Source organism: Garra rufa, chromosome 15, assembly GCF_049309525.1.
Source record: "Garra rufa chromosome 15, GarRuf1.0, whole genome shotgun sequence".
NCBI lineage: Eukaryota > Metazoa > Chordata > Actinopteri > Cypriniformes > Cyprinidae > Garra > Garra rufa.
This window is the reverse complement of record NC_133375.1, coordinates 7151691-7179452: the sequence shown is the minus strand read 5'-3', so window position 1 is coordinate 7179452 and position 27762 is coordinate 7151691. Positions and strand designations below refer to the sequence as shown.

The following is a 27762-nucleotide window of genomic DNA, read 5'->3' as shown; positions in this document are numbered from 1 at the left end:
GAACAGTTTTGAGTATGATTTTTTTTTTTTTTTTTTTTAAGTAAAATTTAGCAATATGCATCCTGTTATGACATTGTGATAGAGCTTAAAACATTCATCCTGTGAAAAATGTGAGAATGTAATGTTTTGAATGTTTAATAAATGTGATAAACAGCATCCTGGCCTTTTTAATGTGTTGTATGTAGTACAGATTTGCCACCATAAGGTACAAAAGGCTTGTCACTGGGGCAGTACCCTTAAAAAAGACAAATTTGTACCTTTTTAAAAGTACATTATGGTACCATAGCACTAAATGGTACAATTTAGTCAGCAAAGGTACATATTTGCCTTTGTAAGGTACATACTGCAAGGGTACAGATATGTACCCATGTGAAAGGGTACAACGGGTGTACCCTTGAGGGTACTGCCCCAGTGACAAGCCTTTGTACCCCTTAAGGTACAAATTTTGCACATTTTTTCTGACAGTGTATGGTAAAGTTTAGCCAAGGACATGTACAGTAATAAGGCCTTAATTCGTTAGAATATGACATGACAACTGATACAAACATCTTTTCAATTCAATAAACTAATTTAATTTTATTTCAATATAAAAACGTATTGCATTTAGGAAAGGAAAAGGAAAGGGGGTGAGTGAGGCCAAGTATGGTGACCCATACAAGGAATTTGTGCTCTGCATTTAACCCATCCAAGTGCACACACACAGTAGTGAACACACACACACACCGTGAACACACACCCGGAGCAGTGGGCAGCCATTGCTGCGGCGCCCGGGGAGCAGTTGGGGGATCGGTGCCTTGCTCAAGGGACTCACCTCAGTCGTGGTATTGAGGGTGGAGAGAGTGCTGTACATTCACTCCCCCCACCTACAATCCCTGCCGGACCTGAGACTCGAACCTGCAACCTTTGGGTTACAAGTCCGAATCTCTAACCATTAGGCCACGGCTGCCCCATTTAAATGTAATCGTTGGACACTTAACTGAATAGCAATGTAAAGTAACTGTGGTTCCACGTCATATTACAGCTCAGTAATAACAGGGTAATACTATGGTAATATCTACATTGCAATTTAGGAAATTACTTTGTAATAACATAAATTGCATGTACTTTTCTGGGTAATAATGTAGATATTAGCATAGTAACATCATGTTGTCACCAAGCCGTAATATGAGGTGGTACCACTGATCTATAATAGAGAACATTATATAGATCAGTGGGTGGTACAAATTAAGAACCATGTATCTCTTCTTTCCTTTACCTCCCAAAGCCAAGGAAGTACACTTTAAAAATTTTAATGATATCTACCCATCTTTAGAGTCTCTTAGATGTAGATTTAATATTGATCACAAAAATTGCACCATTTGTGAGGTTGATATTGAAAAGGCTGCACACTTTGACTGTTGAATTAAAAATCTTGTCAATTTTCTAAAAATGATATAATTTTTGGTTTAATAATGGAGGATGTACAAACTCAGTTTTTACTGAATAATATTTACATTTTGGGCACATTTTATATTCATAAATGAAAGTGCCTTAAAACAAAGCCATCGTTTTCTGTTTTTCAAAGGAAATTTTGGTTGTTCTGTAAATCTCTTACACTCTTAAAATGTAAAATTGGAGTTCTTCTGTTATTTCTGTTTTTCTTAGTTTAATTTTCATTCAGTTCATTTCAGTACTCTGTTCTTCATGATCTTGTTTTTTCTCAGTCTTTTTAACTGTGGTCTTGATCTGTACATTTACATCAACATATCTAAACTGGTGCAGAGGTCCTCTACACAGCTTAGTTCAAAACATTTACATTGATTAAAGATTTTTTATTTATTAACAATTTTTTTTTTTTAGTTTTTTTTTTAGTTTTCCTGTGTAGTATTATTTATTATTATTATTATAGAACATGTAAACAACATAGTTGCAGAAAACAGGCATCAAAAACAGAGGCTCCAAAGATGATTAAAGAACAAAAACAAAAACAAATAAAAATAAAAATAAGACATTCACAAGACGCCAAATACAGATTCATAATATTTTACAATTGACATAGCTTTTACATTTCTCACAATTTTAAGAGACTTCGTTAAAAGAATGAGTTCGTTAGAGAAAACCTTGTATAAAGGAGGAGATTTTGACAAACTACAATTATGAATGAAAAATTTGCCATTCAAGATGATAAAATGTACAAAATTGTGAACATTTTTATCATCATTCTCAAAATAACAAATAATTTCTTTCATATTCAGTGTTATCATTATATTCATTTTGACTGAAAAAAAAAAAAAAAACAGAAAAACAATCTTTCCAAAATGATTGTACACTCTGGCAATCAACAAACAGATGACATAAAGACTCCTCGCAGGTGTTACAAAAAGAACATTCTCTTCCAATAGCCATAAAGTTAGAGAGCAACATATTGGTTGGATATATGTTGTGTAAAATCTTCAGGTGAATTTCTCTTACTTTGTTTGAAATACAAAATTTGTAAGGAAGCAGCCAAGCTTTCCTTCAATTAATATCCCTTAGGATGGAATTCCAATAAAATTTTCCTCTTGGAACAACTCTCTTTTTGTCATAAAAGACTTGTCTTATATCATTGTTAGTACATTTTTATCAAATACATTTTTACCATTTATAAGGAATTAACAAATTGTTTCACTTCACATGGCAATGCTCGACTGATGCAACTGTGTGTCAACAGAATCGCACCGATGATTGGTGGAAGGATGCACAAATCTGATTGGAGAAATCATGGTTCGTCCCAATCCGAATCCACTTTTGCTGAAGCTTGTCGTAGATCCACGCCTCTCTGTAGGGTTGGCGGAAGTGTAAACCAGCGTGTGTGCAAGAAGGGAAATGGCGGACGCAGTGTCTATTTTCATGTCAATTGGCCTTAGTGAGCAGAAAGCTAAGGAAACATTGAAAAATGAAACGCTCTCATCAACTCTCAAGAAGGCCATTGAACAGGTTAACGTTCGATAATTAATAAATACGGATAATAAGAAGTTGCTGCTGTGCGATGTCAACCTCCTCATCAGCCTGTAGAGAACTTACATGACAGTTTCTTAACTCGTTACATTTCCAAAAAGTATTTGGAAATGGTTCGTAATGTTATTGCTGATGTTGTCGTTGTGTTTATTTTCCAGGCTCAAGGGATGCTGGGGTCCGCTAGCATTGACAAGACTGTAGGCACTCTGCTGTACAGTATGGTGACCAGACTCAAAGACTCGAATCGACTGTCTTTCCTCACAGAATACATAATTACTCGAAAAATAACCACAGATCTGCAGCTGTCAGGTATTTGATTGTCTTTACTCTAATGTCACTTTGTTTTTTTAGTGGCTATAATGTTTTGTCTTTTTAAAATAATATGTATATCAGAAAAAAATTTTTACTTTTTTTAATTATTGTGGTTGAATTATTGTAAAATATTGTTGTACATTATTTATTGTTATCAGTAAGAATAAGAGGTTTTAAAATGGGTTTAGACCAATTAAATTAAGCAACGATTGTGTATCTTGAATGTATTTAAACAGTAATCACAATTGTGAGAAACAAGACACGCAACTGGTTGACATGGTGAGATTTATTAGACACAAGATATCAACATAAATTGTAAAGCTGGAACGAAAACAAAAATGTAAGTAGGAAGAGAAAACTGTAGCAATAAAGACTAGATTGTCAGAAATAACTTTCCATCAGCACCAAAAAAAGAAAAAAAACACCTCATGATTTTAGTGTTTATTAGCGGGGCCCTTTCTCATGGTTTATACATAGGGCTTCAATAATTCGCATTTCACCACTTGCTGACATTTTTATTTCTGATATTTTTTCAGCGGCATTGGAGTTTATAAAAAGCCACCCTCAGGAGAATCTGGATCGACTTAAGTTTGAGGCGGCCTGTGGGGTGGGAGTGGTGGTCACACCTGAGCAGATAGAAGATGCGGTAAGGATACTTCATTACCAAGGTTTTTTGAGGTGTGAGTTCAAACTTGTAGGGGGAAATAAAATATGGCAATCAAAAAACTGGACACTCCTACTTCTTTTTTTATTATGACTAATGTCAGAATGTTATTTTATTATTTTAAGCAACAGAGATGCTTTTAAAAAATGCCTGTGTATGCTGGAAGCAAAAGCTGTTCAGCAGAAGCTTTATTTTTTTATCAAAGGTTTATGATGATGTTGAGAAATACCAGGTTCATCTGAATGACGTGTCTTTGTTTTCATATTTATTTTAATTGTTTATTTAGTGGCCAAACATTGGAATGGTTTCCTCTGTTTATTCAAGCTAATTTAATTTTCTTCAACATTTCCAGATGAAAAATATGCTATTTTCATAGTTTCAATGAGCACTTTATGAATTCTAATCTGTCATTGACATATTTATCATTTAATAATTATCCACAGGTTGAATTGATTATCAGGAAGCACAAAGATCAGCTGTTGGCAGAGAGATATCACTTTAACATGGGAATACTCATGGGTGAGGCAGCATATCAAATGTGTCTCAATAGTAAACAGTCATGTGTTGTGCTGTTGAGGAATAATTTTGGTTTGTGCTCTTCAGGTGAGGCCAGAGCTGCTCTCAAATGGGCTGATGGGAAGATTGTCAAGAATGAAGTCGATATGCAGGTTTGTGTGACAGTTTTACTACCTTGCTCAAATCAGTCCAAATCATTGTGTATTATTGTGTGTGTGTGTGTGTGTGTGTGTGTGTGTGTGTGTGTGTGTGCGTATACATTGAAAATGTGTGTTGTTTCTCAGGTGCTGCACCTTCTGGGTCCAAAAACTGAGGCAGACCTTGAGAAAAAGTCCAAGGTATATTTTTACAGTCTCTGTTTAGTTATAACATATAACCTTTTGTACTGAAACGGTGCTGGTGAGGATCTGTGAACCTCTCTAATAACATTTTCCACAATAATGTAACTGAATATAGGCAATGTTGTACCAATCCAAAATAGATGCATCACAGTCTTTGATTCCTGTCTTATTCCTGGTTTAAGCATTTATCTAAAATGGCCAAACTTATTATATACTCTAGGTGAAAACATTGTTAATCTGTTAATATGAATGATATTAAGGTTTAAATATGCAATACAGACACAGATTAACAATTGTGACATGACATTTCTTTAATTATCTTAAGAATAACTAAAACCACTTCTCGTAAAGAAACAGGAACACAGCCTTCATTTCAATAAAAGACCAGTGGTTATATATGCATTTATTGTAACAACTTGTATACAACATCTTCATTCTTTAAAGGAACCGTATGTAAGAAATTTATTTCAGTTAATCATAAAATGGCCCTGACATGTCACTAGACAATAAGAAATCATGTTCATTTCAAATACTTATATCACTGACAGCAGTGGTCCGGCCAGGATATTGTCATTTAAAAGTGAAAGTTGCAGCCCTCAACTGATGTTGATGTTGTCATGTTGTGTTTTGGTCTGAGGCGCCACCCTCCAGCTATCTACTAATCACGAAGTCAGTAGAGTTTCGTCCTCCGGGTTGCCAGCTCTGCTCTAGTTACAGCTGCAGCTACGAAGTGTCGGATAAAACATGTATAACGTTACGAAACCTAAAAGACCTCGTTATGAATCCGAAATACGTCATGACAAAGTCTGAAATAAAACAAGGATTTGTATAGGAGATGCCTTTTGAAAGATGGAGACGGCTGAAAACAGATCCTGCAGCTTAGCTGGCAACCTCGAGTCGGGGGGGAGTGGGAGGGGATACACCGTTCTACAGTATTTTGAAAGTGATTGCAGTACCAGTTTTGGCCACAATCCTACATACGGTTCCTTTAAAGCAGACATATTTATTTGTATAAATTAGGGATGCTCATATTGACCGTTTAACCGTTAACCGAAAGTAAGAGTTTTTACCGATTATTATCAGTTAAACGGTTTAAATTTTGTTTCTATTTTTATTTTTTATTTTTTTTAAGTTTGCTGCATGGTAAAAAAAAATATGTTTACTCACGGCCGCGTTTTGCTGCACATTTTGCTGACTAAGCACCTGCTTTACCTTCTCGTAGTTTGTGTAACTGATGTAGTAGCCTATATGCAAAACGATGGCAATGGCGATATTGGGTTACCAGAGAATGAATCCGTGAATAAACGTATTCAAATTCTGAATTAATTATAGTCTAAAAAGTGCGCGCTCCCCTTACAATCACTGGAAGGCTGTCACTCATACATTACTGTAGTTCATCACAACCTCACAAAGTTAATAAAAAATAATAAAATAACCTTTACACTGTACAATTAATCTCTTATTTACATCACGTCTACACTTTCTTTGTCTTTATGAGAGAGTTCGCGGAGGTGTAGAAATCAGCAAAACTGAAACCTGCACTTTGAGTGTTGAGTGGATTGTAACATAGCCACCTCTGATTGGCCACAAATCAACAGATATGTCTGTGATTGGCTATTGAATGCTGTGAAAACACGTTTCTCCACATATGACCAGTGGATGAAAAGACCCGAACCACAGGATTTTTGTGAAGTGTTTTTGTCGTGGATCTAAGAGTTAACAGGCAGCGCTCCAGTCTATCCGTACAGCATGTGGACATGTTAAAAACAAGGTACACTGAGGTATTGGCTGGCCTGCTATATATTTTTATGTCCGACGAGAAGAATAAGACCGGTACAGTTCTTCAAAGTGCATAGAAGGATTCAGTGTGTTTTCGTTTTGTCATCTTAATTAGGTAGTTATTTAATTTATACATTTTTAGTGTAGGCCTATTTATATTATTCTTTTTTTTTTAAATTTCTTTCAGATTTTTGTTCTCGGTAGCGCAGCTGATGCGTGATAATTTGAGTATATATAAATGCAGTTTTGGTTGTTGCTCTGTATGCTGCTGTTTGCACGTTAAAATAGAACATTTGCTTGTATTTTTTATGTATCATCACAGATACTCGTGCATTCTATTTTTATTTTAAACTAATTTATTATTCTAATTTTATCAATTAATGTTCAGAAAACGAGCAGCGGTTGACGGTCAGGGAAATTAACCGAAATGAGCATCCCTATTATAAATGAAATATAGTTTGTTTTTGTTTTTTTGAAAGTGATTCATTCCAGAGCAATGAAAGACTTTTTCTCTTTTTCTTTTGTTATTTGATCAAAATAAAGGACACAGGCAGTAGCATTTATATTAGGATGCTGTCGCTTTAAGAACAAATGCATGGATCTAATTTACTGATACACATCTGATATTCTCCCAGCTGTATACAGTATGTTCACTTAAGACACTGACTGAGTTCAAGTGTATGGTGAAAATGCCCCACTGGGGAAATAGGTTACAATTCAAATGTGGGCATCTAACCTCCCTACCATGCGTGCAAGTTGTTGTTGTCTAGCAAGAACAACAAAAACAGGTTTAGCCTTTACTTCTGAGGCATACACAGAATAGGGCGAGTTTTGTCACCATTGCTGTCACTTGCACCCGGCTGGTTTAAAATGTAAAACAGATTTCTGTAGTTATGTCAGCTATACAGCTGTGATGTTTTTTGATTCTCTCATCACAGGCTGCAAAACCCAAAGCTGCAGAAAAAGATGTGAAGATTGAGCAGGTTTCTGTATTAAATGGTAAGAGGCAGAAAGCTTTTCCCCCCATTTAATGTGACTTTCATGCATCTTTGTTTTTGTGAAAATGCTGCATCAGAGATACTAGGGACTAGGGTTGGGCAGTATGATGATATATTGTGCCGAAAATATTGTAAGTGCTGTATATAAATATTGCCATGCAACACAGGACTGTTTAATGTCAATATTTTTTTCCTATCTATTGTGATGTATATCTAAGTGAAAAAAAAATTAGGGTGGGACTTCATTTTGTCTATTGGGAAATTATTGTATTGTTGTCCTTTGCTAATTGTTGCAATCTAATGTAAGGGAAAGGTTGGTGGATGGGAGGGATTATTACCCAGCCCTTGTGCCAGTGCAAATCAGGAAGATTTGTCATCCTCAGGAAAGGGGAAGTTAATATTATTAAATATTATATGATATTTAATATTTGATGAAAATGAACCTGATTAAAATTTTCTAAATCAATGTTTTAGATCTTATTGTAAATTTTTTTTTGGTTAGGTTTTATTTTAAAGAAAATTAACCCCAGTTATATTTAATATAAAGTTAACTACTCTGGTGATGTATGCTAGACTTCTCCAGTGATTTAGTCCACTTAAACCTGCAAGCTCACGTTCATCTGCCTTAATGCTATGAGCACATCTCAAAATCACATCAACAACCGATGGTGAGAACCATGTCTCTGCCCTGCTGTTTTCTTTTTTTAATTATTTGATAAGCTGTTTCACTCTGATTTATAGTGTGTGACAATATGGGATAACACTTTATTTTAAGGACCAATTCTCACTATTAACTAGCATTGGAATTACTAGCATGTTGGCTGTTTATTAGTACTTGATAGGCACATACTAATGCTTTATTTTGCATGACCATATATATTTTTTTAATCGGTAACACTTTATAATAACTACACACTATGAGCCATTAGTTAAGCATTAGTAAATAGTCAGTTCATCATTTATAAAGCATTATCTCCACATTAATAGACCGTAGTAAGCAGTTTATAAATGCAGCTATAAATTTTTGTTCCTGATTTATAAGCATAATAATGTTTTTAATAATTGTATTTTCAAAATGTATTAATGATTAATTAATCATTTCTTTTTTTTTTTGTTAACAACAGTTTATTGAATTTTCTTCAAATAACAATAATATAATATAATCAAATGTGCAAATTAAGAACCCACCCCACCCCACTGTACAACTGAACTGTACATTTGTTAATGAAAATGAAAAATAAACCTCTGCAATGTAATAGAAAATAAAAAATTCCTCTACATCTCCAAAAAGCAACTTAGCAGTGACATGAATCTAAGCCTCTGAAATCTGATAAAATATATATATTTTTTAACATTTGTTGAATATACAGTATTTAATTTTCTATTTCTGCTAATTGTGCGTCTTCAGTTTGGAATGTAGAATTAATTTGAAATTTGCCACACTTGGCACCTCTTTGTGACTCACTGTTTGCACTGAATTTTCACTCAGCCATCTGAGTGAAATCTTGCTTATTTACTTCATTTTTTGTTGCTTATTTTGTTGACGTATTCATTTATTTTTTTTAATTTATATTTACATTCTTGCTTATTTTTTATTGTGTAGTTATTATAAAGTGTTACCCTTTAATCCTACCCCATTCCTAAACTTAACAACTACTTTACTAACTAATAATAAGCAGCAAATTAGGAGTTTGAGGCAGAAGTTGTAATTAGTCAAACATGTTTCATTTTTTCAAATGCCTCAGTTTTCACAGTCAACACTACAGTGTGAAAATAGAGTTTTCAAATTTATTTAAGTGTCTTTGAAAAGCTCAGTTTTCGCAGGATTAAAAAAAAAAAAATCTGGATTAGTGTAGATGTAGCCTAAATGATTACTTTAATGCGATGGTCTAAAAAAGCCTAAATTAAATCTGTTCTTCATATACAGCGATCATATATCTTCACAATACTTGGATTAAGTCTTTCAATTCATATGGATTCACTTTACAATGACTTAAGTTTTGATTACCTGTTAGGTGGAGCAGGCACAGAGGGGAAATCATTGATGGAGCAGCTGAGAGGAGAAGCGCTCAAGTTCCATAAACCAGGTGAGACTGTTGACATGTGTTTATCCTGGAATCATTGGCATCTTCATAGACTCTGTAGAGTGTGTACATAACTGTACACGCCGAGGTTCTGTTTTAGTGTACCTTCAAGGGAAAATTGGCTAAAAGTAAATCATTTGGTTTATTGTTCTTCTAGGGGAGAATTATAAGACAGAGGGTTATGTTGTCACACCCAACACCATGAATTTGCTAAAGAAGCATTTGGAAATCACTGGAGGACAGGTATGACCTAAATGCATTTTGATGTATTACATTTGCATTGTATTTTTACTTAACCTATTGTCTTCATTATTTAATGAATGTTTGAATAAATCTGTCATAAACATTTTTTTTTTTAATTTCAGCTGCTGTTTAACAACAAATTGATAATAATTATGAAAAAAAAAAAAAGTAGTCATCAAAAGTACCTGAGGCAAATGTAATCTGAATGTTTGGTTTCGGTCCCAGGTTTTTAATTCGGTGCATTGCTATTTTTTTTGTTTGTTTGTTTCTCTTCTAAATTAATGTCATTGATGAGATCCACAATAAAACCAGGAACATGTATTAAGAAACTAAAGTTAATTTATATTGACTGAATATTGTGTTTAAATCAAATTTCTTTCTTTTTCTTCACTTCTTTGTAGGTTCGCACCCGTTTTCCCCCTGAGCCTAATGGAATTCTACATATTGGTCATGCCAAAGCAATCAATTTCAATTTTGGTTTTGCCAAGGTACACACACACACACACACACACACACACACACACACACACACACACACACAGTCTCTCTCTCTCTCTCTCTCTCTCTCTCACACACACAATAAATTACTTTCTGACTTCATGTGTCTGTTTGAAGGCCAATAATGGCATCTGTTTCCTGCGGTATGATGATACAAACCCTGAGAAAGAGGAAGAAAAGTACTTTACTGCCATCAAAGAAATGGTGGAGTGGCTTGGTGAGTATTAAGATCTGACTTGCCTGACCAGTCAGGCTAAACCTGCTTACTGTTTACAGTGAGTAGTTCACTCAAACATGAAAAGCATATATAATGCCTACCACCCTTTGCAGCAGTGTGCGCATGCAATGCATTATGCATTTAAATGCAGTTTAGAACAAGATTTAAATGAAAAAAGATCAAGAAAAGGCTTTGTATGGGACAACAAATATTACAGCATTTCAAATGTGAACTTTTCCATTAAAGAGCATTCCTCACACATGGATGTTTGCTTGTTTGTTCTCTTTCACTCAGGGTATAAACCGTATGCAGTTACACATGCCTCTGATCATTTCCAGCTTCTCTACGATCTTGCTGTTGATCTCATTCACAGGTAGGATTACAAATCTCATGACTCAGCCTTTGCAATTTTTTTTTTTTAGGTTTTCTTTTATATGAATAAATTTAGTAAATTCACTTAAAATAGAATTATGATTTATTCACTGCTCAAAAAATTAATAGAATGTTTAAGTCACACATTGTATCTCAATGAATGAAATATTCAAGTTGAAAATCTTTACTTATACATAGGGGTGTGCGAAATATATCGTCTGTGTTAATATCGTAATTGTTGTTTTAATGATGTGCGATTTGACATTGAGTATGCAAACATAACACACCTACAGAGTGTGAGCAAACATTACATGATGAAGTCTATAAGTGAGGTAAAACTAGTGCATGTATGCATTGGAGTGCATTCTTTCACTGCATGATTCAGTCTATTAAAATGCATTTAAAATGATCGCATAATTCAAGATATGGGGCCAGAAAGTGTATATATTTATATCATTTCATATAGGTAATCAGTATCGCATTTTTTTTTTAAATCAGCATGGTACCAAATGTGATACTGCTTTTATACAAGAGTTTATTAAACAAGAAGTTAATTATTAATTAGGAGACTTACATTATAGACACCATACTGGCTGTTTTTGCTTTTCACCAACAAAAATCATTACAAACGCAACCACTGCACTGTTTTGTGTCTCTGAGCAACATGACTGTGTTTTGTTCCTGAATGAATCAGCCGTTTAAATTATTCATTTAAATCGCTTACTTGCTGCCACCTACTGGTGGTTTTAATTTCACATTTAAAGTATCTTTTAATTTTTAAATAGTTTCAAATATTATTATTAAACGTTTTATGTTTAAAATATCAACAATTTATGCATTTGTAACTGCAGTTTAAAGCTTTCCATGTCCCTCTAAACTGCATTAAGCAGTAGCAGGCCCTTTTTGTAATTACACTCGGAAGTGCCCTTTTTTTGGGGGAGTTTTTTTTTTTAAATAAATCAATGCTATTGGTAACCCTTTACGTCTGTTTGTCTTTTTAACAAATATTTAACCAATTAAAGGCATTAAAAAGCGCATCTCTTAGAACTGCTCAAACTGTCAGTCAAACTTCACAACTCCGCCCCCTGAGCTCAGCAAACTTACATTAGTAGGGGTGCAACGGTTCAACTTACTCACGCTTCTGTTTGTATCACGGTGTTGGAGTCATGGTTTCGGTATGGTTCGATACGTTTAGGGAAAAAAAAAAACTATACTGTCAAATAAAAATAAAGAAGAATAATCTAACTACAAGCAACAGCACAAATAAAAACAATTGAGTAAAGATACAAATAATAGATACATATTTTTAGGTTTTTTAGGTAGGTCTAACATTAGTTTTTAGGTACAGAAACTGAATAAAATAATCAAATGTAAAAAAGCATTGCATATTTACAATATAAAGTAAAAGCTTAATCTTTATTAACGTTACAAAAGCTGTTCAATAAAAAGCAGCGAGTGATTTCCTTGTTGCTGTTTGATTAATATTAAGAAATTGCGGTCACTTTGAATGCGCTGATCCAGTGCACTGATACTGAACGTTTAGCTGGCTATGTCTGCCAGGATACCAAGATGGGCATTTTGACAAAATTTTTGCGTGAATTTGTCCATTCAAACTCAATATTTAAGAGAGAGCTTAACATTTGCGTGAGGCGCAGGATTGCACGCAGGGCCGCTGCTAGCCAAATGGGTGCCCTAAGCAGAAATTTACTTTTGTGCCCCCTCCCCCAAATATAACGGAAGTTATTTTTGGTCAAAAAGGTAAATAAAGAGCGAAATAGCAAGATCAAGAGCAAGAGTTTTATCAACAAAAAAAGAGTTACCTCCAATGGATATGATTTTATTAATACAGTTGTCTGATTGATTTAATAATCTCAGAATCATACAAAAAGGAAATTAAGCAGTATTACTATGATAAAAACCATGGTTATCTGCCTTTTTATCTATCTTTCTATCATATCCATGCTTGTAAATTGTGTTTTATAGAATATATAATATTTGTATTTGTCTGTATTTTTTTTTATATATATTTTTATTCTGTGTTTTTACTTGTACATGCACTGTACATGTGGCAGTTTTGACAATAAAGCAGACTTTGACAATAAAGCAGACAAGGGTTATGATGTCCACATATTTTTGTTGAGGAAATGATAGGAAAGATTATGTGGACATTTTAATTAAATGTTTGGTCAATATTAAACAAGGAATTCGATCATCATGTAAGTGTAACAACTGCATTTACCAGGCCTTTGGTGCCCTTTTGAGGCATTTCTATTAAAATTGTAATGTAAACTGTTAATTTTGTATTAGATTATGTATTTTAACACTGTTATTTAATGACACCATATGGTCATTATTAATCAATAATCATAATTGCCTCTGTGTTTTAATATAATGCATTTTAAGTCATTTTGTTTACTTAGATCTGCTTGTATTCATATTAAGAAAGATGCGTTAGTCGTGAAATTATTACCGACATTAAAACACTATTAACTTCGACAGAATAAAATAAAGTTTCACAGGATTATGAACGTACCTAAGTGATGCACGGGCTTCATCTTGGGCTTTTTTTTCTTTCGTTTCTCGGCGGCGGACTGTTGATGTCTCTTTCCAGGACCAGGCATATTGTTCATCAATTATTATCATCATTTTTGGCCAAATGGGCAGCCGTAAACAGAGGTAAAGGCGCGTCGCTGCGCGTCATCACGTGTGCTTACTAGCCTACTCTGCGTTCACAGAAAATGCAATATAGCCTATACGTTTATATTTTTGTTTATTTGTATATGTATATTATTAATATTAATTTATTATTAAATAAGGCTATATAAAAACTAAAATAAATAATAATAAAAATAATAAAATAATAAAAATATTTTTTTTTGAGCAGCTGGGATGGTGCCCCCCTGGGACTTGGTGCCCTACGCAGACTGCATACTCTGCGTATAGGGAGCGGCGGTACTGATTGCACGCTTCGGATGAGCACACTCACACACAGATATTCTCACTGTGCATGTGAGCTCGCATCTTACGGCTCTTAAATGTTTAAATTGGCAAAGCTTAAATTAGTTTAGTTTAAATCCAGATAGCAATGTGTGCTGTTCAGGTTTTACCTACACACGCATGCTATCAGCACCTGGGAGATGACGGAATAACTGATTGCTCATATTCCAGTATACGGCACTCACGTTGAACAAAAATGGTTTGTAATGTATTGGGAAGCCAGAATGCGCATCCACCAACAGAAACATACATTAGCCTAACACTGTTTGTTTTATGTGTTATTTAAAACAAATCATATTACAGATGTGTTGTCAGGTTTAAGTTGAACTGTAGTCCTAGTGTGTGCCGAACCGTGTGTGGAGAACCGTACGGTTCGATTTGTTCACAGAGAACCGTTACACCCCTATTAAACAGTGTGTAAATACCTCTAAATGCCACTTCAGATGCAACTTCTGCAAAGATCAATTTTGTTGATACTGATTTCATTTGTATTATTATTATTATTATTATTATTATTATTATTATTATTAATTATAATTGACTGATTACATGTAAGAATTTAACTCAAAAGATGATGCACACTTTTGTGCATCATGGCTTCATGGTAAAAATGCACACCCCTACTTATACAGTATACATTGTGTCATTTATTAAGAATAAAATGTGACAGTGATCATTGGAAGCCACTGAAAGTCAAAATCACACCAAAAATTAAAGTAAAAAATGTAAAATACATGGAGTATTGTATTCCAATTACAGTTAGTTTGAAAGTCCAGACGGAATGCAAACGGCTCATTCAGTACAAAAATGCGCATACAGATAGTAATTTCAGTTGTTTTAAGAGGGGTGGGGTAAACCTTTTTTTAAACCATTCGATAGGACATGTAATCACATGCATGGCATAATTGCACAAAGCTTTGTGTGATTTTTGTCTCTCAATCAAATGCAACAACATTAGGTAATTCAGTATATTTCTGCATGGTGTGTATGTTAAAAGATAAGATCCAATTTGAAGCATGTGACAAACATGCACATCAGTGTTTATGTAAACACTGTTTCAAGAATGATTTAATTCCTGTTGAAACAAAAAGTATTGATGTAAATGTGGCTACTGATTTGCGATCACTTATGCTGGACATACTGATACACTTGAAGTTTAATTGACTACTGGTATACTGTGATCCCTTAATATTTTGAGCAGTGTCATTAGTGTGCTTTGGATCTGAATGTGGTTTATGTGAGTAATGATTCTTTTTGTTTGTGTGTCAGGGGTCATGCATACGTGTGCCACCAGCGTGGAGAGGAACTTAAGGGTCACAACGTCCCTCCCTCCCCCTGGAGAGAACGACCCGTGGAAGAATCATTGCTTTTGTTTGACAGGATGAGAAAGGGCATGTTCGCAGAGGGAGAAGCCACTCTTCGAATGAAGATGGTGATGGAAGATGGAAAAATGGACCCTGTGGCATACCGGATCAAATACACGGCACATCACAGGACAGGAGACACTTGGTAAGACACTTTATTTTAATCACATGATGTGTTTGTTTTGTTTCTAAATTGTTATGCCATTCTTTTCTTATGTCCTGTGTACAGGTGTATATACCCCACTTATGATTACACACACTGTCTGTGTGACTCCATTGAAAACATCACACACTCACTGTGCACCAAAGAGTTTCAGGCCAGGTATGTCACTCAACATTGATGCGTTTTATTTTGTCAGTATATCTGTCAATGCCTGGGTATTGACACAGATTTAATTTTGATTCCTTTTCACAAGTTCTATTTGATTCCACTCTCAATTCTATTCAGTAATGATTGTTGTGGATATATATCAGATACAGTACATGTAAAATTACAAATAAAATCATCAGCACTATGCACTTTTTGTTTGAATAAAGATTAAAATAATAACATTAGCACTGATAGATGAATTTTAAACGAACAAAAGATGCTGGTTGGGTGACTTAAAGGAGAACTCCGGTGTGATATTGACCTAAAGTGTAATGAATCATGATACCGAGTGTGAACGTACCTTGCATATCTCATCTCGTCTTGTCCACTGCTGTCCGAAATCTGGGGTCAGTTAGCCGTTGCTCACAACAGGTTGTCAATGACAGTCAATAGGGCATCGAAGTAGCCATGTAAATAAATCACTGTTTTATGCCATTTACGAGGCACAAAGTAGCTCCACACTTCATTGGTAGACTTCCAAGGGCCCTGACATTTAAAACGAGACATTGAGAACTCAGAAAAAGCACCGGTAGTTTATTTACGAGAAGATTTATACAGACAGTACCTGCAAGAGGTTTAGCGGCCGCCGCCGTCTTGAATTTAGTCACGATAAGTCGAGTGTTATTTATTTAATGCATTTGATTAATGCAGATCTGAAGCATAATCATAGAATGCTGTTATAAATATGTAAGCATTTTATGCAATTGAATTTACCTTAAAACACCTCAAAATAAAATTATATATGAAAGACCAGAGTTCACATGACCTTATATGTTGTTGGTGCTAAAAACAATTTGCATATACATGTAAACTGTTAAGTAGTGATATAGAGAGTAGTAAGTGAACAGCTGTTTCACTATATGACTGGTACCATATTGTGTAGTTTAGTACATTAAAATTCTGTATTATCCAATCAAGATTCAGGGATCCTACTTTCCATAAACATTTGCAATTAAGGACAATGTTGTGTTCAGAATATGCGTTTCAAACGGCACACTATCAGTATTAAAATATTCATTAAAACATTATCTCAAATAATCAGTTTCTCTATCAAAACAGGATATACTATAGGATATACTATATGCTTGTCTTTCTCTATCTCAGACGATCCTCATATTTCTGGTTGTGTAATGCTCTGGATGTGTACTGCCCTGTGCAGTGGGAATATGGCCGACTCAACCTCACTTACACTGTTGTTTCCAAGAGGAAGATCATTAAACTGGTTGAAACAGGAGTTGTTAGGTAACACGCACACATACAATTTACACATTGTCGTTTAATTGTCAATTCGAAATTCTTGTAATATCTTGATCTCTTGTATTCTTTTTTTTTTTTTTTTCAGAGATTGGGATGATCCACGACTTTTTACCCTCACAGCTCTCAGGAGACGTGGGTTCCCTCCGCAAGCTATTAACAATTTCTGTGCACGGGTGAGAAAGAAAAAATTTTGCTAATGATCAACTGATAACCGATACTGGTTTTTGATGATACCGATAAGTAAAATTTGAAAATACAGCTGATAACCTCTTAATCTTTAAAAATCAATAATATAAACAAAAACTTTCCACTTAATTTCAAATAGTGCTTAAGTTTATATTGTCTTCTTATTAAAACAAAATACTTTAAAAAAATCTAGGTTTCATTACGGCTGACACTTTCTATTTTCATTTTATTGTCATACATTTTTAATTAATAGCCATTTAGATTTTTTTTAATGATATAGCTGCTTATTTGCCAAATATCAACAAAATATTAAAATTGTTTTGTTGTTTTTATAGAACTTGTGTATATTGTGTATAAACTAATTGGCTGATGCTTAAAAAAAATAAAAAAGGCAGCAGCTATTTCCACTAAGTGTAAATAGCAATAGGGGCTATTTATACTAAGCGCCAATAGGAAATAAATGCTATTTACACTAAGAAAAATTGCATATTTTCCTAGTGATAGATGCTCTTTACACTAAGTGCAAATAGCTGTGGATTCTATTTACACTTTATTAAAATAGCAGGAATTTCTGCCATTTAAAATATTTACTGTAAATAGTGTCAATTAGCTGCACCTCAGTATTGTAGTACATTATAAGACAGTATGCAATAATAATGTAATAAGTTTATTCAAATTATAAAATGAATGCCACCTTATTGGGACAATATAAGCCCTCCATACACCTACCTTAACCCTACCCGATACTTAATTTTAAACTTTTTGATTATTTCCTACATTTTTATTATGTGATGTGAGATTTGACATGGGTGGGAAAAAAGTGTTGATCGTGTCTAAACTGACTACAGCACGCCATCTGTGCAACTGGAGCTTTTTAAGGCTATTGTTTTTTGTAATGTTGTCTAGCCCAATCACATGTTGGTGGCCAGAGTTAATGTAAATAGCCGCTGCCAACAAGGACAAAAAAATCCAGATTTATCCATTCTGATATATTGGTTAACAACTATTAGACTTATTAGAAACCGTTACCAGCTGTCAACATGTGTTGTTCTGTTTTAGGTGGGTGTGACTGTTGCCCAGACCACAATGGAGCCACACCTGCTGGATTCGTGTGTTAGGGAGGTGCTTAATGATACTGCTCCTCGTGCCATGGCCGTTCTTGAGCCTCTCAAAGTCACCATCACCAACCTGCCAACCAATGCACAGGTGAACATATGCAGAAGTTCATAGGTGTTCATTACATGTTGCCTTGCAGCTTTGCTGTAGTGACTGGCTGTAGGTACATTGTTCTGCTTATTAAGTGGCTACTTATCAAATAAATAAATAAAAAAACTGATGAAAATTAAATATTCATGTAAATAATATATTTAATGAGTTTAGTGAGTAAATGTAAATCTCCAAGATACGAAATATTTGTTCATATATAATTTATTTTCTGTGAATTAGACATTTAGTATCATCATTTTGATGTTCTGTTATGTAGATGGATGTAAACGTCGTACTTTCATAACTGGAGTGGATCACTCACTGCTTTGTTTTTCACCTGTTCAGAAGGAGGTTAGAGTCCCCGATTTCCCAGCCAATGAAGCCAAGGGCAGTCATGTGGTTCCCTTCTCAAAGATCATCTTTATTGAGCAGAGTGACTTCAGAGAAGTTTGTTGTTTTTTTGTTTTTCTTAAGATTTAAAAAGCAACAAATCATACATGCACTATCATCCTATATAAGCAGAGTTGACCATGTTTTTCTGTTATGTGTTTTTGCTGTAGGTTATGGAGAAGGGCTTTAAGCGTCTGACTCCAGATCAGTCGGTAGGCTTGAGACATGCCGGATATGTAATCTCTGTACAGCGTGTCATCAAGGTAAAAGACCACTCACTTTCCTGTAGACACATTAAACTGGCCTTTATATAATTGTTTTTAACCAGTTAAAGCCTTGCAATTACTGTAATTGCTATATGGTGTGAAGCTAATTTGTTTAGATTAGGTTTAGATTGCATATAACAAACATTGATTGATGTTGACAAGTCAGTGATATTTCCATTTGTTTAATTTGTTATTGGCAACTTTCGTTTCACAAGTTTATGCACCATTCAAAAAATAATAGTCTAGAGCCAACCTTCCCATTTATGGGTGAAAAGTGAGAATTAACCTTTCAAGGTGAAATTGCTGAATACATATTGTGAAATTTGATTAATTTAATTGCTTTATTCCTGAATAATTCTGTTTTTGAACAAATCATGACTAACCTGTAATGTATTCACTAATTGGTGAACAATAAAAGTGTCACTGAAAAATTCCCACCACTAAAGCACAGACTGAAAGCAAACTTGTGCAAATACAGACAAGTGAATGTACATCAGCACCATTTTTTTTTTTGTTCAGACAAGATTAAAGATCAACTCAGAACTGTTGAAAAAATATAATAAATTACAGTGCTAACATCTTTTTTGTTGTCAGGATGGCTGTGGTAAAGTGCGCGAGCTTGAGGTGACGTGTGCCAGCTCGGATTCTGTAGAAAAACCAAAAGCGTTCATTCACTGGGTGAGCGATCCACTGCAGTGTGAAGTGCGCCTGTATGAAAGCCTGTAAGTACTGACAAACCTGAGCATTTTTACTTTTAATAATATTTTATGTTGTCACACAGTGTTACATCCTGACTCTCTTTTTGTTTCTGTCTGTAGCTTTCTCCATAAAAACCCAGAGGATCCATCTGAAGTTCCTGCTGGATTCCTCAATGACATTAACCCTGTAAGGAATTATACCAAATGTTTGATCTGAAGATTTGAAAAACCCTAAGTACATGAGCAGTGGTAGTAGTGATTACATAACCACCACAAACTAATGATTTTACGCTATATTGAACTACAGCAAGCAGCTGCAAAAAAAAAAAAAATGAATGTAATAATACAGACATTTTTCTTATTGGTTACAACTTTTTGAAAGATTTGAGTTCATTAATTACTGTTTTTGTATTTTTTTTAGAATTCCTTAACAGTGATTGAAAGTGCCTTAGTAGACCGTTCTGTGGCCAAGGCCAAAGTGTTTGACAAGTTTCAGTTTGAGAGAGTGGGTTATTTCTCTGTGGACCCTGATAAGACATCTGAAAAGGTACTTCCAAAAACACTCAATTACATTATAAGAGATTAACATAAAAAAACAATGCCTCATCTTTATCACCATTTTCTCCCCAGTTGGTGTTTAACAGAACTGTTACTCTCAAGGAGGACCCAGGAAAGATATGACTGGACTGCAAGACAGAAGCTGTACTTTAAACTGCACAGCCATCATGCATCACAACACAGCTTTCAATAAATTCAAATAAACCAGGGAATTCAAAGTATTCTTTCTATACTATGTAAAGCCTTTTTTTAACTGTTACAAGTGCTGGGCTGTTTTGTATAATCTTTTCAATCTGCTGGGGTTTGGCACCAATGAAATAAAGTAACTAAAGATTTTGAAAGAGATTCTAACATGTGAAATCATTTTTCTTGTGGACAACAAACTAATTCTTTTCAATTTTTATGGGCGAATTCTAACTATCCTTGAACAGAACACTAGAGTAGGGTAAATGCATCCTAATTCATAAACCATTCTTTTGTTGTGATAACTGCATTTAAAGAGGCATTGCAGCAATGCAATATAACAGCAGAACTAAATGATTTTAGTCAGCTATATAGGTACTAATCATGATTTTACAGGTTTGTTATTGAATGTAAGCCAGTATTAAATCTATAACTGCATGTGTCTTCCAATCAAATTAGCACAAGCAGCTATTTGTACATTGTTTACAAAGGACAATTATACTATTTATTTAAACCATCCTATTCATGACACTAAAAACCATGAATTTACATGGGATATTTGCCAAAATAACATCTTAATCTTAATTTAAACCACATTAAAATGGCCATCACACAGAGTAATGGACATAAATAAACTTGGGTGACATATGACATAAAACCAATAATGCTGATTCACATGACATTGGTCTGGACTATGAAGATATCAGAAACAAATTTTCTCTTTGTATAGAGCTGTTAAAATAAAAGGTAACACTCACAGGTGTCTGGGCAGCTTTAAATACATGGTGGCCAGCATAGATGCAAGTTACTGTATTTAATCATAATATAACTGCAAAGTGAAAAAGAACATTATATGAGAAAAACAAATGCAGGGTGGAACTTGATTTTTTTTTTAAATGTTCAGGTTTCATGATGTTCATGCCAAGCTTCTCAAGGCTTATTGATTTAAGCCTCTATACAGTGGATGTCTTCAAAAACCAAATGCTGGTGGTGGTGATGTGTTGGAGATAGGCGGCTAATCTGTCTTCTCAAGGGTGTTATTGTCTTGCAAACAGAATGTGAGAGTTTGGGGAGTGTTGTTGGATCTGCTGTTGCAGTATGGGTGTTCTCTTCTTGAGTTCTTTGGTGGTCTGCCAACAGATCTTCGTCCAGCCAAAGCCCCTCTCCTCCGTAGACTTGTAGCTGGTAGTATATTGATCTGATTGATTATCGGAGTGACCTCACCAAAGGAAAAGAGTGATGCCTGAAGTGCACTGTCAGTCTTTATGTGAAAGAAATTAGACACAAAAGCTCTTATAGGCGGTGTAAAACTTGTATCCTCGTTCAGCTTCTTTTTCAGAATCCCAAAAATCTCCTCAAGCTGTCCATCCAAAGACCCAACAACCTCTTCAGCTGCACCTAAACAGACAAATACAATAATAATGGCTGTTTTGACTGTTTAAACAGTATTAGTCTGATTAATGTAAGATTATGTAAGATGCCTGAAAATGGAGTACTTGGGCCTGGTTCATCATCTTCTGAGAAATGCTCTGCTTCTAAACACAAAGACTGTTTGAATACATACTGTAATAGCCTATGTAATAATCACATATCTACATACTGTATGTGAACTGGGCTTCACCTGTGGTGATGATTGGTACAGCATCAACAGACACTCCTTCAATGCACGCGGTGTGTCCATCTGCTTGTTTTAGAGAAAGGACAATGTTTTGAAATCTTTTCTATAATATGTCTTTATAGATAAATGATTATTGATGTAGTTTAGGTTCATTTCCGCAGGTGCATAAAATATGTTTCTATTCACCTGTCACTGCCGCTGTCTCCCATGAATGTTCCAACTCTAAGGGTTTAAAAAGCTCATCTGAAATGTCCTTTCCTAAACAGAAAAAAAAGGAATTAAACAAGTTTTCTGCATTTTCATGCAATTTAATATTATTTAATTTAAAAACAGCATACATGTTGAATATATCTAACACTTTTTTTTAAGTATACATTCTATTGTATTTATACACACACACACACACACACACACACACACACACACACACACACACGTGTAACTGAGAGTTACAATTAGGTAAAAATGTGAGCTGGGCGGTGTATCAACTGCAAGATATATAGCAATATCTTTTCAAACACAAACCTGTTATATTAATATAGAGTAGTGAGATGTTGAAAGCACATCTGAAAAATAATTAGTACGCAGAGTGAGCTGCTGCAGGGAAAGTGCAATATCTAAACTGTCCTAAACATGTGACATGTTTTTTTTTTAAGTACTTCAGTAACACTTAAAGCACCTTTCCCTTATATCTTATTCACATATTTTCATCTGTAAATGTTAGAAGGTCATGTAAGTACTTCCATTTTGCATAAAGAATGCAGAGCGGATAAGCGGTTTGGAGAATGGATGAATAAAGGCTCATCCTGACAGCAAGCTAGCCTGTGCTAAACTTCACAGACCCGGCTAAAGCAAACAGGAGGGGCACAACTATGAGGGCACAGGGCAGTAATTCAGGCTACAATAAAATAGGTATTTTGCTGAAATATTTGTTTTTAAACATTTGTTGTTCTACAAATGGATAGTAAGAGCAGTAAATGTAAAGGGACTATTGTAATAGCTTTATATTTAGTTTGCGCTTTTGTTTTTATTCATTTCAGTATTTTTTAAATTCTGCCTTAAAAAGCAATTTTTTTTTTATAATGTAATAGTTTAACCCTTTATGTAGCCTATAGCCCAGCCTACATGGATACAGTCAGTATATTTGTTTTCATAGCCTTCTATTTGCAAATTATCTTACACATAAGTTTAGCCTTATGTAAAGAAAACTCAACATTTAGTCCACAAAGAAAAAAATGATAACAATAATAAAGACAGATTCATTAAGTGTGATTCCGCTGCTAGAAATATAGTCTCTGACAATGATGTCTGTGCAGTGATATTTATAGAGAGAACGTTTTCAACATTTTTAAAAATCATGTTTTTTTTATTGTGTGTTCCAATTAATCATAATCAAACTGCAGTTGAGTTAACTGATTATGTAAAAATAACTAAAACATACAACTAACAAAATAAAAAACATGATTTCTGAATTTAAAAAAAAAAACTTAAGTTATCTGCTTTTGCAAATAAACTCTTTATATACAGTATATATACACACTGGCAGGTTTGCCAGAATTTCTCACCTTCAGGTTCAGCACATGCTTTTTGAAAAAGCTTGTGGTATAATCTGTAGTGAAATATAAACATTATGATTCAATATTCAATAGTAACAACAGGCACATTTCCATAAGATAGAATTGATACTATTATTTCCCAGACACACTTGGGTGGTGTGAAAAAAAATCTTAATACATTAAAAACCTTTACTAAGTCAACATCCCAATATTTGGGATTAAATCTTTTTTTTTGTTCTTTTTGTTTACGTCACGCCACCTCTGGACATTTTTCAAATCATTAAACAAAATTGTACTTATGTTTCCCAAAAATGTGTGAAATAAACATGAAAGTAATTATTACAAAGATTTTTAAGAATTTGAACATGTTTTAAACTAGATTTATTAAAGATATTTTAATGAAAATTCTTTGTTTCACTGCATTAACATTAGACATTTTTACTAATTTACTGAATGACTGACCTGTAGCAGAACTGAAGGTCTGGGCAAATAGATCGATCCGCAACAGCATAAATGTAGTTATCGCCTTCCTCTTCCTGCAGGTTGTGTTTAATAGTCTTGAGTGCAGATGAAGGAGAGTGACCACTTTTGTAGAGCTGTTGTAGCTTTTCAATGGTGTCATTTGAAACATCTCTCCACCTCATGACCTCAGCTGTGTTCAGTCTATGATTATGTTCATTCCTCAAGTTTACATGAAGGAAATAACCCTCTTCAATGTGTGGGTCTCCTGATCTGTCAAAGTATTATGTTGTCATGTAAAGTTTCAAAATAAATCACACGGTTTTCTGTGAATTAAATTCATTGTGATAACATGTTTGGGTGTTCAAAATTCTGTTGAACTGTATTGTATTTATAGTACATTACCTTGGTCATTTTGTCTCACCTGGACTTTCTTTCATACATAAATCTCTTGAGAACCAAAAACATGGTGGCAGGGCAGTTGGTATTTTTGGTCGTTTTGGATGATGAACTGTATGTTTTGTGCTGGCATCTCAGATCTACCTGTGAAACAAACTCTCAAATTAATATTCAACATGAAATCCCTTTTTTTTAATCCTGTTACCATAATTATGTGATAAAAGCTTTACTTTAACCAACAGTCTGCTTAGCCAAGGTGACTTGATGATTCAACAAAGTATTTATATTAAAGAATGTCATTACACTAATGAATTACATACAATAAGAGCAAAGATGTCTATTAAGAAAGGTAAACAGGATCAAGTCTGATACCATGTTGCATTTGAAGTATACATAAACAGGTTGTTCCTACTCTGTATTTGTTGTAGCGTCCAGAGTCAGGGTATGTTCTTGATTTCCTCCATGTTAAGGCTGAGGACTTCTGGAAGTCATCCAGCCACTTCTGGACCTGCTCCTCAGTAGTCATTTGCAATTTAAGAGCCGCTCTGAAGTTTTCAACATCCCCTGACATTTCCAGGAGTTCATGATGACAAAGTAGATGATTGTATCCGGGTGGCAAGATTTTCTGCAATTAAAAGTGTCAGTTAATAAAACATGAACATGTCCAAGTCACATTTCACTCTAAATTCCAGAGTTTTTATTGCTCTGTCACTTCCAATTTTTTTTTTTAATAGTGACTGCCGTTTTCAAGCCAACCAAGCAAATTTCCTCACTAAAACTGAATTACTGTAATGCATCAAGATGTCAAGATTTTTTTTTTTTTTTTATAATTCTCAATATTCTTGATTTGCATTAAATTTTCATTACTGTAATAATGGGGATTTGAAATTTTGCAGTAAAATGCATTTGTGCTTAAATCACTATAACTTAATGCAGTACAGCAAATGCTACCATGCACTGCCTGGTCAAACAAAAAACAAATAAACAAATAAATAAGTCATCATTTGGATTTACATAAGTATAGTTTGGATTGGATCATTATTGCAGTATTTAATATATTTAATTATTTTAACCATAAATGATGCATTATGCAGCTTTTCATTTCTTAAACAACCATGTTGGAAAACATACCCATGTCCCATATTCCAGGATGACAATGCCAAGATTGGACCCAAATTATGAAATAGGGATTTATTAAACATAAGGAGTCATTTTCATGTATGAATTGGCCACCACAAATTCCTGACCTTAACCCTACTTCAAATCCTTAGAATGTGCTGGAATAGACTTTAGTGGCTTGACTCTCCCATTGTCAATACAAGTTCTTGGCCAAAAATTAATGCTTGGAAATAAACATTGTGACATTGAATAATGTTGTTAAAACAATGCCACAACAAAAGAACATAATGTTAAAATGTGCAACTTCTTTTTGGACAGGCAGTATAAAGTCGACTCCAGCACATTAAGATCAGGACTCTGCATCAGGATGTGCACTGCATCTGTTAGGGTTAAAAGAAACACACACTGTTACTCAAAAGTTTGGGACCAGTAAGATTTTTCATATTTTTTTAAAAGAATTCTTATGTTTATCGAGGCTGTATTTACTTGATCAAAATATAGAAAAAAGTTAAAAGATTATTATTGTGTAATATTATTACAGTTTAAAATAATGGTGTTAATATATTTTAAAATGTAATTTATTCATGTGATGCAAAGCTGACATAAATTAAGCAGCGCAACTGTTTTCATCATTGATATTAAATCAGCATATTAGAATGATTTCTGAAGACGAGTAATTATGCTGAAAATACAACTTTGTATCACAGGAATAAATTACATATTCACATAAAAACAGTTATGTTAAAAAAAACAGTTTTAAATTGAAATAATATTTTACAATATTACAGGTTTTTATTTTTATTTTTTGATCAAATAAATCAGCCTTGATGAATATAAGAAACATTAAACCATTAAAAATGTTACTGATCACAAACTTTTGAGCGGCATGTATATATATATACCATTATATGTCTCATTTTTACTATTGCAGCAGTGATGATTAGCTCTGCATGTGTAGACCTTTTCCGTTTATGTGTCGTAACACATTTTATATAAAATACAATTGTATTGAGGAACTAAATGGTTATACCTAAGGTAATAACTAAGGTTATTATACATACATTGGTATAACTATGCTATAACTATGATATAGAATCATACTGGTTAGCAAGACTTTCTTTTATTAAAACATTACTTTAATAGGCTATCGAGCCGTATAATGGAAAAGCAATTTGTTATCGATAAAGGTAAATATAACCAATGAATTGTGTCAGATGTGCTAACGTTAGCCAACTAGCTTCCACAAACTCAGGCCGCGCTCTTTAATGGTGAAAACAGCTTCTTCTGAAAATATGAATAACTACAAACCTCCACATGATCGGTATCCTCTGCTGCTTTTTCCTCTCCAAGACAATGCTGACACTTTAAAAGTGTCATTTTGAGTAGCTGAGCACAGCTGAAGAGCTAAACTTTGTGAACGGGTCTTTAATGTAACCGTCGTACGCAAACTCTCGCGAGATTTACGTGGATTTATTTGAGTCCACCTCTCGCGTTCTCTCTATCCATGGGTCTTCAACCTGGGGTCCGCTAATTAATGTTGGATCACTGATATTTTTTAATACATTGTTAAAAAAAAATATAAACATGGGTCAAAGCATCATAGATAAAATATTAAAATTAGTGCAGTCAAATGATTAATCGTGATTAATCAAATCCAAAATAAAAGTTTTTGTTCAAATAATAGATATGTGTGTACTGTGTATATTTCTTATGTATATATAAACCAGGGCCGTGCAGAGACCTTTAAAGGGGCAGGTGCTCAAAGTATAAAAAGGGCACCTGGAACAAGGCATTTAAGAGCCCCTCGGGTCCATCACCTCATTGTAGGCATCCAGTTACTTATGTAATAAGTAACAATGTCATTAATAAGTCAAATAATGCATTATTCAAAGTTTTAATTGCATTTATGTTTAGTTCAGGACTCAAACAATAGAATTAGTAATATTTTTATCACTATAAAAGGGGCTCTCTAAATAGGGCTGTGCTCAAAACATCAGTACATCATTACAGAGGCTTCTAGCAGCCAATGCTGTGAAGCAGTTCTGAGAAAGAAATGGAACATAAAAGACCATTTTGATGTTTAAAAGATTAAAAAATATTTTCTTTGGACCTTTTAATTTTGATTAAAAATTGTTG

At 34.1% G+C, this 27762-nt stretch overlaps 2 protein-coding genes across 6 annotated transcripts; one reads left to right on the top strand and one right to left on the bottom strand.

Annotated features, from left to right (window-relative positions):
* Nucleotides 1-2815: 2815 nt before the first annotated feature.
* On the top strand, nucleotides 2816-20637 carry qars1 (glutaminyl-tRNA synthetase 1). Its single transcript, XM_073819022.1, has 23 exons — nucleotides 2816-2955; nucleotides 3135-3285; nucleotides 3825-3934; nucleotides 4396-4471; nucleotides 4556-4620; nucleotides 4753-4806; nucleotides 7527-7587; nucleotides 9602-9673; nucleotides 9828-9913; nucleotides 10315-10401; nucleotides 10529-10628; nucleotides 10923-11001; nucleotides 15267-15506; nucleotides 15591-15683; nucleotides 16836-16973; nucleotides 17074-17161; nucleotides 18234-18380; nucleotides 18726-18827; nucleotides 18941-19033; nucleotides 19631-19758; nucleotides 19855-19921; nucleotides 20156-20281; nucleotides 20365-20637. Exons 1-23 carry the CDS (start codon nucleotides 2845-2847, stop codon nucleotides 20413-20415), a joined length of 2325 nt encoding a protein of 774 aa, XP_073675123.1. The 5' UTR covers nucleotides 2816-2844; the 3' UTR covers nucleotides 20416-20637.
* A 309-nt stretch (nucleotides 20638-20946) lies between these two features.
* LOC141286901 (uncharacterized) lies at nucleotides 20947-27066 on the bottom strand. Of its 5 annotated transcripts, XM_073819027.1 has the most exons (10): nucleotides 26935-27061; nucleotides 25639-26006; nucleotides 24920-25132; nucleotides 24533-24651; nucleotides 24112-24381; nucleotides 23659-23702; nucleotides 22280-22351; nucleotides 22097-22159; nucleotides 21957-22010; nucleotides 20947-21873 (listed from the first exon to the last, which is right to left on the bottom strand). In XM_073819027.1, the coding sequence occupies exons 3-10, from the start codon at nucleotides 25076-25078 to the stop codon at nucleotides 21491-21493; spliced, it is 1164 nt and encodes a 387-aa protein (XP_073675128.1). In that variant the 5' UTR covers nucleotides 25079-25132; nucleotides 25639-26006; nucleotides 26935-27061; the 3' UTR covers nucleotides 20947-21490. The 5 variants fall into 5 exon arrangements, with proteins under 5 accessions (XP_073675128.1, XP_073675124.1, XP_073675126.1 ...); XM_073819023.1 differs by lacking the exon at nucleotides 25639-26006 and having other exon boundaries at nucleotides 26935-27066; XM_073819025.1 differs by lacking the exon at nucleotides 25639-26006 and having other exon boundaries at nucleotides 21972-22010; nucleotides 26935-27066.
* Nucleotides 27067-27762: the final 696 nt, after the last annotated feature.

Coding starts and splice junctions, on each gene's coding strand:
- qars1 (XM_073819022.1), top strand. CDS start 2,845: ATGGCGGACGCAGTGTCTATTTTCATGTCAATTGGCCTTAGTGAGCAG. Junction 11,002..15,266: donor GCTGTTGATCTCATTCACAG/GTAGGATTACAA, acceptor TTTGTGTGTCAG/GGGTCATGCATACGTGTGCC. Junction 19,034..19,630: donor CTGTACAGCGTGTCATCAAG/GTAAAAGACCAC, acceptor TTTTGTTGTCAG/GATGGCTGTGGTAAAGTGCG.
- LOC141286901 (XM_073819023.1), bottom strand. CDS start 27,003: ATGACACTTTTAAAGTGTCAGCATTGTCTTGGAGAGGAAAAAGCAGCA. Junction 25,133..26,934: donor AGGATACCGATCATGTGGAG/GTTTGTAGTTAT, acceptor TTTTAATTGCAG/AAAATCTTGCCACCCGGATA. Junction 22,352..23,658: donor AGCATGTGCTGAACCTGAAG/GTGAGAAATTCT, acceptor TTTTCTGTTTAG/GAAAGGACATTTCAGATGAG.